General features: G+C 46.8%; 1 protein-coding gene across 1 annotated transcript; it reads left to right on the forward strand.

Annotated features, from left to right (window-relative positions):
• The first annotated feature begins 407 nt into the window (after positions 1 to 407).
• On the forward strand, positions 408 to 3,127 carry hspe1 (heat shock 10 protein 1). The gene is made up of 4 exons (XM_034562547.1): positions 408 to 533; positions 2,468 to 2,623; positions 2,720 to 2,809; positions 2,902 to 3,127. The coding sequence occupies exons 1-4, from the start codon at positions 531 to 533 to the stop codon at positions 2,950 to 2,952; spliced, it is 300 nt and encodes a 99-aa protein (XP_034418438.1). The 5' UTR covers positions 408 to 530; the 3' UTR covers positions 2,953 to 3,127.
• The last annotated feature ends 6,617 nt before the right edge of the window (positions 3,128 to 9,744 follow it).

Consider the following 9,744-nt stretch of genomic DNA (forward strand, 5'->3'; position numbering starts at 1 on the left):
AACATTTTTTTACAAATTTAAAAAAAGGTACAACCACTCTGATGTAGTAGAATAAAAGCATACATGTACATATAATTAAAATACACGATCATTTACGATTTTTTTATAGTATGTCAATGCTCGTTCCGGGGTGCGTCATTTCTGGAATTTTCTTGTGCGCCATTGGAGGAAAAAGAATTAAAAAAATAGAGGTCAAAGTTGACATTGTGCAATATTGCTCCGACTTGGAAACGTCTAAACGGGATAGAAAAAAACACTACTACAATAATAATATTAATAATAATAACACGATTTATTCTCATTAAAAATTTTTTTTTTTAAAATGTACACACTTGAACGGAAAACGTGTTAGGTGTTCTAGAAGTTTCGATATCTGGGCTGCCAAATTGTAAGGCGAACTGGTGCGCATGCGCTAAACAGTTCACGTGGAGACGTACCCCCCCCCCCCCCTTTTTGCAGTGTGTCGGATCAAGAACCGGTGTTGCAGCAGCTTCACGTCGACTCTCAAGACCTCTCTCACACATCCAGAAATGGTAAGATACGTTTTTCTTTCTTCCTGTCGGTATTAATAATTAAATAGTAGTAGTAAAAACACACAGAATAACGCATGTGGCTGCTAAGTTATCGCGAGCTAACTTAGCAGTTTAATGTCGATTCGCAAGGTCACGCCGTTAATAAGCCGAGTGAGAAGAGACCGTCTGCCATGTTTATCTTCATCGTGCACGACGGGAACTGTCGGGCGGAGAACACACACACGCACACACGCACACACACACACACACACACACAAACGTGTGCAGGTGACATGTTTCTGAACCTCCTCGCTCTGTGCGAGTTGTGTTTTTCTGTGCGCATGAATATCCTGATGGCGATATTCATTCATAGCTGCAGCCGGAGCCGCACGTGGATGAATCGGGTGTCTGCGCGCACCCATTGACACGTGCCTTTTTAAAAATCTCTTTATTTATCACACGTTATAGTCTCATTGTGTCATATTGAAATATGCATGCCCTTGGGTCGGCGGAAAATACGAATTGCGTGCTCGTTGAAACTACTTCCGGGTTCCGTTACGTAGACGATGACCTCACGACCTATCCACGCGGTCAACGAAAGGGAGTCCTTTATCCGACAAGCAGTGCAAATGATGATGATTATTATTATTATTCATATGGAGACTGAAATGTAGATTAAATAAAATGTTGAATACAAATATGTATACAGTGTGAACGGCAGAACACGTGCAGTAGTTATAGTAGGCTGTGCAGGTACAAGTACAACATGGTGTAGGTGTGTAATACATGCTTATAGTACATGTTATACAGAATAAACAGCTGGATTTATGATGTGAATGTGATGTCTTCGCTATATTTCCCATATGCACATTATAGACGGTGAAATAAATGTGAATACTTTATAAATCAGAGTGAAATTTGACTCTTGCGAGCTTTAAATACAATTAGAAATATATTTAAAAAGTATGAAGAGACTAGGAGAGTATTATGACAAGAGAATAGCACCAATAGTCTCCATTAGGTATCTAACTAAAACTCATAAATTTGATTGAGTGATTCAACACTATTTCAAATTTTTGGAGGCTGTAATTTGTCGACAATCATTAATCTAAACGTGGTGGTCAAAATATCAAACTTTACGAAGATCAGTCAGGAAACGTGAGGTTAATAATCTCCATCTTGTGCAACACCTCCCCCTCCCCCCCCCCCCCTTCAAATCTCAAACTCATGCAGAGAACCTTCAGGCCAACTGGACCCACGCCGGCCTTGAGTGTTATCTCATGTTTAAAAACCCGGAGGCCGTTTCTCCACCAGTCGAGGCCTCTTTTTTTTTTTTAATCATGTTTGTTAGTTTTGTAACTGGATCCTGAAACCCCGCGTCATTCGCCAGAAGATGCCTTGAAAGCCATCAAGGGACTTTGTCCTCCCCCCACACACACACACACACACACACACCTTCCACCTCAGGTTAAACTGTCACAATGAATAAGTGACTCCACCTTTTGGCTGTTTACCGATCGGTGAGCCAACAGACCTGTCCCACCCCCCACCGTGTGTTCCCAAACAACCTTCTCCCCCAAGGTCACTCGTACATCTGCTGCTATCAGACATGTTGACAGCTGCTGTTTTAAACCCCCCCCACACACACACACACACACACACACACACACCACCACCTCCCGCAGACGCTGCTTGTAACTTTTGCCTGAAATATTTGACATAATGAAGAAACGCTGACTTTCATTACAAATTGAGTTATGCAATAATTGACTTCACAAAAGCTCAATTATTCCTCCAGACACCATCTTTTATTAAGCTCTCTTAAGCCCCTCCCCCCCTCCCTCCTTGTAACACATGCTCTGACTCCAAGATGGCTTCCTACAGCAAATAAAAAGGTTTTATTTATTCTGGTTTTAACGAAAGTAAAATGCTAATATAAGTTCCCTCTCTTGCAGGCCTTCAGGAAGTTCCTCCCCTTGTTCGACCGGGTGCTGGTGGAGCGCTTCACCGCGGAGACGGTGACGAAGGGGGGCATCATGCTGCCGGAGAAGTCTCAAAACAAAGTGCTGCAGGCCACCGTGGTGGCGGTGGGACCCGGCGCCGTTAATCCGGTGAGATGAGCCGAGCGGTTTCTTGGAAAGAAACGTGCAGTTTTTTTTGTTTAGTTTTTTACAATTTTTGGCTAACTTTTTTTTTGTGCATTCTAGAAAGGTAACGTTCTGCCCGTCAGCGTGAAGGTTGGCGAGAAGGTTCTCCTCCCGGAGTACGGCGGAACCAAGATCAGTCTGGAGGACAAGGTGAGGCTCAGTTTTCAACCGGATTCGTTTCCTCTCGTGCCTTCCTCGTTTTAATTTTTTACCGTCTTCTCTCTCTCTCTCTTTCTCTCCAGGACTATTTCCTTTTCCGTGATGGAGATATTCTCGGCAAATACGTCGAATGAGTCTTCATCATCTTCTTTTTTTTTTTTGTTGCTGTATCATGTCGAGTCCCCCGGAGAGAAGACGTCAAAGTGGCTGCTCTCGTATCTGTTTTTTTTCTTTTCTATGTTATTGCAATTGTAAATAATTCTAATCGCATTTTGTTACTATAATAAAGGTGAACTGCGGATAACTCTTTCTTTTTTTTGTGTGTCTCGTGACTTTATATTGTTGCTAAAAGAAAAGTTAGCAGTGGATACTGAATACTTTGATTCGAGGTTCATTTGCTATTTTTTTTCTGTAGCTTTTAAACTATCAAATGAATGAACCCAATATATCATTTAATCTTAATTGATTAAAAGAACTACAACTATATCCTACACTAACATGAATTAAAGTCTATTTTATACTTTAAAATGCAGATTTTGTGAAGAATGTAATTATGTTTCTATGTGTATGACAAGTGAAGATCTACATAATAAATGTAAAAACAAAATAGGATGGGTAATGTGAATGGGGGGTTTATTATAATAATAATCCTAAAAAAAATAGAATTATCTTGTGACAAAACCATCTAGTTTTGAAGTGTAGGAAAATTCAATCATGGCAACATATATATATATATATATATATATATATATTAACTTCGCAAATTTAAAGCCTCATTTCTACTTTAAGATAAAATGCAAATTATATGAAGAAAAGCTGCACAGTGTCATCGTGTGGTTGTGATTTTATTAAGTTCAGTAAACTGCAAAGATGTGCCTCCTTTCATTAAAAGAAAGCTCTGATAAGTAAAATTGTACATGAAACAAATACAATTACAACTCCGCCCCCTTGTGGAGGGAAATATTTGACTTTTTACTTTTTTTGACCGCTTTGCTTAACAAATGTGCACGAAAACACACAAAGTTTATACATACGGGTAAGCAATACTATATAAAGAATGCACAATATATAAATATAAATAGTATAGAATAATATGTAACTAAATACACATTTGACACCACTAGTCATAAATGTGTATTTAGTTAGACTGAAAACCTATTTAATTATAATCAATAAAATATAATTAAGTACAGCTATGCTTTGTTACTTGACACCACTAGTAGTAAATATGCATATAGTTCAACTGAACCCCTCCTATTTATTAATAATGATAATATATGTATGTATATATATATATATATATATATATATATATATAAGTATATGTAATAAAGTACAGCTATACTCGGGTTACTTGACACCACAAGAAGTAAATGTGTATTTAGTTGTACTCAACACCTCATATATATATATATATATATATATATATATATATATATATATATATATAGCAATTACTGTTACTCAGAGTTACATTACATTTGAGCGTGAAGGTCGGGTCATGTTTGGTTTTGGGGGTGGACCTCGAGACCAAGAGGTCCAGAGAAAAACTATAAATATATATATATATATATAAATAAATAATGTAAATGTATGTAAATAATGTTAAAAAAACATTATATAAATATATATATAAATGTATGTAAATAATGTAAAACATATATATATATATATATATCATTATATATTGTTTTTACATTATTTACAACTCCATAATTGCTTGATTACTTAAAAAAGATTTATCAATGATGTGTTTACATTTATAATTGAAGTTGACTGACAACTTCTGCTGATGGCATATTATAACTCGAGACCCTTTATTATTGACTCACTAGGAGTGGTGTCACTCCTCATCGAGGAGGCTGCAGGTGGAGGTACAGTTGTCTGGAAGATTCACCCGGTGGAGGCGGAGGTGCACAGTGATGTCTGGAGGTGGAGGTTCAGGCTGCAGCTGTCTTGAAGGTCTTGAAGGATCTTCAGGTGGAGTTGGAGGTGCACAGTGATGTCTGGAGGTGGAGGTTCAGGCTGCAGCTGTCTTGAAGGATCTTCAGGTGGAGTTGGAGGTGCACAGTGATGTCTGGAGGTGGAGGTTCAGGCTGCAGCTGTCTTGAAGGTCTTGAAGGATCTTCAGGTGGAGTTGGAGGTGCACAGTGATGTCTGGAGGTGGAGGTTCAGGCTGCAGCTGTCTTGATGGATCTTCAGGTGGAGGCGAAGGTGCACAGTGATGTCTGGAGGTGGAGGTTCAGGCTGCAGCTGTCTTGAAGGATCTTCAGGTGGAGTTGGAGGTGCACAGTGATGTCTGGAGGTGGAGGTTCAGGCTGCAGCTGTCTTGATGGATCTTCAGGTGGAGGCGGAGGTGCACAGTGATGTCTGGAGGTGGAGGTTCAGGCTGCAGCTGTCTTGATGGATCTTCAGGTGGAGGCGGAGGTGCACAGTGATGTCTGGAGGTGGAGGTTCAGGCTGCAGCTGTCTTGAAGGTCTTGAAGGATCTTCAGGTGGAGTTGGAGGTGCACAGTGATGTCTGGAGGTGGAGGTTCAGGCTGCAGCTGTCTTGAAGGATCTTCAGGTGGAGGCGGAGGTGCACAGTGATGTCTGGAGGTGGAGGTTCAGGCTGCAGCTGTCTTGAAGGATCTTCAGGTGGAGTTGGAGGTGCACAGTGATGTCTGGAGGTGGAGGTTCAGGCTGCAGCTGTCTTGAAGGTCTTGAAGGATCTTCAGGTGGAGTTGGAGGTGCACAGTGATGTCTGGAGGTGGAGGTTCAGGCTGCAGCTGTCTTGAAGGATCTTCAGGTGGAGGCGGAGGTGCACAGTGATGTCTGGAGGTGGAGGTTCAGGCTGCAGCTGTCTTGAAGGATCTTCAGGTGGAGTTGGAGGTGCACAGTGATGTCTGGAGGTGGAGGTTCAGGCTGCAGCTGTCTTGAAGGTCTTGAAGGATCTTCAGGTGGAGTTGGAGGTGCACAGTGATGTCTGGAGGTGGAGGTTCAGGCTGCAGCTGTCTTGATGGATCTTCAGGTGGAGGCGGAGGTGCACAGTGATGTCTGGAGGTGGAGGTTCAGGCTGCAGCTGTCTTGAAGGATCTTCAGGTGGAGTTGGAGGTGCACAGTGATGTCTGGAGGTGGAGGTTCAGGCTGCAGCTGTCTTGAAGGATCTTCAGGTGGAGGCGGAGGTGCACAGTGATGTCTGGAGGTGGAGGTTCAGGCTGCAGCTGTCTTGATGGATCTTCAGGTGGAGGCGGAGGTGCACAGTGATGTCTGGAGGTGGAGGTTCAGGCTGCAGCTGTCTTGAAGGTCTTGAAGGATCTTCAGGTGGAGTTGGAGGTGCACAGTGATGTCTGGAGGTGGAGGTTCAGGCTGCAGCTGTCTTGAAGGATCTTCAGGTGGAGGCGGAGGTGCACAGTGATGTCTGGAGGTGGAGGTTCAGGCTGCAGCTGTCTTGAAGGATCTTCAGGTGGAGTTGGAGGTGCACAGTGATGTCTGGAGGTGGAGGTTCAGGCTGCAGCTGTCTTGAAGGTCTTGAAGGATCTTCAGGTGGAGTTGGAGGTGCACAGTGATGTCTGGAGGTGGAGGTTCAGGCTGCAGCTGTCTTGATGGATCTTCAGGTGGAGGCGGAGGTGCACAGTGATGTCTGGAGGTGGAGGTTCAGGCTGCAGCTGTCTTGAAGGATCTTCAGGTGGAGTTGGAGGTGCACAGTGATGTCTGGAGGTGGAGGTTCAGGCTGCAGCTGTCTTGATGGATCTTCAGGTGGAGGCGGAGGTGCACAGTGATGTCTGGAGGTGGAGGTTCAGGCTGCAGCTGTCTTGAAGGATCTTCAGGTGGAGTTGGAGGTGCACAGTGATGTCTGGAGGTGGAGGTTCAGGCTGCAGCTGTCTTGATGGATCTTCAGGTGGAGGCGGAGGTGCACAGTGATGTCTGGAGGTGGAGGTTCAGGCTGCAGCTGTCTTGAAGGTCTTGAAGGATCTTCAGGTGGAGTTGGAGGTGCACAGTGATGTCTGGAGGTGGAGGTTCAGGCTGCAGCTGTCTTGAAGGATCTTCAGGTGGAGGCGGAGGTGCACAGTGATGTCTGGAGGTGGAGGTTCAGGCTGCAGCTGTCTTGAAGGATCTTCAGGTGGAGTTGGAGGTGCACAGTGATGTCTGGAGGTGGAGGTTCAGGCTGCAGCTGTCTTTAAGGTCTTGAAGGATCTTCAGGTGGAGTTGGAGGTGCACAGTGATGTCTGGAGGTGGAGGTTCAGGCTGCAGCTGTCTTGATGGATCTTCAGGTGGAGGCGGAGGTGCACAGTGATGTCTGGAGGTGGAGGTTCAGGCTGCAGCTGTCTTGATGGATCTTCAGGTGGAGTTGGAGGTGCACAGTGATGTCTGGAGGTGGAGGTTCAGGCTGCAGCTGTCTTGATGGATCTTCAGGTGGAGGCGGAGGTGCACAGTGATGTCTGGAGGTGGAGGTTCAGGCTGCAGCTGTCTTGAAGGATCTTCAGGTGGAGTTGGAGGTGCACAGTGATGTCTGGAGGTGGAGGTTCAGGCTGCAGCTGTCTTGATGGATCTTCAGGTGGAGGCGGAGGTGCACAGTGATGTCTGGAGGTGGAGGTTCAGGCTGCAGCTGTCTTGAAGGATCTTCAGGTGGAGGCGGAGGTGCACAGTGATGTCTGGAGGTGGAGGTTCAGGCTGCAGCTGTCTTGAAGGTCTTGAAGGATCTTCAGGTGGAGTTGGAGGTGCACAGTGATGTCTGGAGGTGGAGGTTCAGGCTGCAGCTGTCTTGAAGGATCTTCAGGTGGAGTTGGAGGTGCACAGTGATGTCTGGAGGTGGAGGTTCAGGCTGCAGCTGTCTTGAAGGTCTTGAAGGATCTTCAGGTGGAGTTGGAGGTGCACAGTGATGTCTGGAGGTGGAGGTTCAGGCTGCAGTTGTCTTGATGGATCTTCAGGTGGAGGCGGAGGTGCACAGTGATGTCTGGAGGTGGAGGTTCAGGCTGCAGCTGTCTTGGAGGATCTTCAGGTGGAGTTGGAGGTGCACAGTGATCTCTGGAGGTGGAGGTTCAGGCTGCAGCTGTCTTGAAGGTCTTGAAGGATCTTCAGGTGGAGTTGGAGGTGCACAGTGATGTCTGGAGGTGGAGGTTCAGGCTGCAGCTGTCTTGATGGATCTTCAGGTGGAGGCGGAGGTGCACAGTGATGTCTGGAGGTGGAGGTTCAGGCTGCAGCTGTCCTTGAAGGATCTTCAGGTGGAGTTGGAGGTGCACAGTGATGTCTGGAGGTGGAGGTTCAGGCTGCAGCTGTCTTGATGGATCTTCAGGTGGAGGCGGAGGTGCACAGTGATGTCTGGAGGTGGAGGTTCAGGCTGCAGCTGTCTTGAAGGTCTTGAAGGATCTTCAGGTGGAGTTGGAGGTGCACAGTGATGTCTGGAGGTGGAGGTTCAGGCTGCAGCTGTCTTGAAGGTCTTGAAGGATCTTCAGGTGGAGTTGGAGGTGCACAGTGATGTCTGGAGGTGGAGGTTCAGGCTGCAGCTGTCTTGATGGATCTTCAGGTGGAGGCGGAGGTGCACAGTGATGTCTGGAGGTGGAGGTTCAGGCTGCAGCTGTCTTGAAGGATCTTCAGGTGGAGTTGGAGGTGCACAGTGATGTCTGGAGGTGGAGGTTCAGGCTGCAGCTGTCTTGATGGATCTTCAGGTGGAGGCGGAGGTGCACAGTGATGTCTGGAGGTGGAGGTTCAGGCTGCAGCTGTCTTGAAGGATCTTCAGGTGGAGGCGGAGGTGCACAGTGATGTCTGGAGGTGGAGGTTCAGGCTGCAGCTGTCTTGAAGGTCTTGAAGGATCTTCAGGTGGAGTTGGAGGTGCACAGTGATGTCTGGAGGTGGAGGTTCAGGCTGCAGCTGTCTTGAAGGATCTTCAGGTGGAGTTGGAGGTGCACAGTGATGTCTGGAGGTGGAGGTTCAGGCTGCAGCTGTCTTGAAGGTCTTGAAGGATCTTCAGGTGGAGTTGGAGGTGCACAGTGATGTCTGGAGGTGGAGGTTCAGGCTGCAGTTGTCTTGATGGATCTTCAGGTGGAGGCGGAGGTGCACAGTGATGTCTGGAGGTGGAGGTTCAGGCTGCAGCTGTCTTGGAGGATCTTCAGGTGGAGTTGGAGGTGCACAGTGATCTCTGGAGGTGGAGGTTCAGGCTGCAGCTGTCTTGAAGGTCTTGAAGGATCTTCAGGTGGAGTTGGAGGTGCACAGTGATGTCTGGAGGTGGAGGTTCAGGCTGCAGCTGTCTTGATGGATCTTCAGGTGGAGGCGGAGGTGCACAGTGATGTCTGGAGGTGGAGGTTCAGGCTGCAGCTGTCTTGAAGGATCTTCAGGTGGAGTTGGAGGTGCACAGTGATGTCTGGAGGTGGAGGTTCAGGCTGCAGCTGTCTTGAAGGTCTTGAAGGATCTTCAGGTGGAGTTGGAGGTGCACAGTGATGTCTGGAGGTGGAGGTTCAGGCTGCAGCTGTCTTGATGGATCTTCAGGTGGAGGCGGAGGTGCACAGTGATGTCTGGAGGTGGAGGTTCAGGCTGCAGCTGTCTTGAAGGATCTTCAGGTGGAGTTGGAGGTGCACAGTGATGTCTGGAGGTGGAGGTTCAGGCTGCAGCTGTCTTGATGGATCTTCAGGTGGAGGCGGAGGTGCACAGTGATGTCTGGAGGTGGAGGTTCAGGCTGCAGCTGTCTTGAAGGATCTTCAGGTGGAGGCGGAGGTGCACAGTGATGTCTGGAGGTGGAGGTTCAGGCTGCAGCTGTCTTGAAGGTCTTGAAGGATCTTCAGGTGGAGTTGGAGGTGCACAGTGATGTCTGGAGGTGGAGGTTCAGGCTGCAGCTGTCTTGAAGGATCTTCAGGTGGAGTTGGAGGTGCACAGTGATGTCTGGAGGTGGAGGTTCAGGCTGCAGCTGTCTTGAAGGTCTTGAAGGATCTTCAGGTGGAGTTGGAGGTGCA

The sequence above is a fragment of the Cyclopterus lumpus genome, chromosome 21 (assembly GCF_009769545.1).
Source record: "Cyclopterus lumpus isolate fCycLum1 chromosome 21, fCycLum1.pri, whole genome shotgun sequence".
NCBI classification, from domain to species: domain Eukaryota; kingdom Metazoa; phylum Chordata; class Actinopteri; order Perciformes; family Cyclopteridae; genus Cyclopterus; species Cyclopterus lumpus.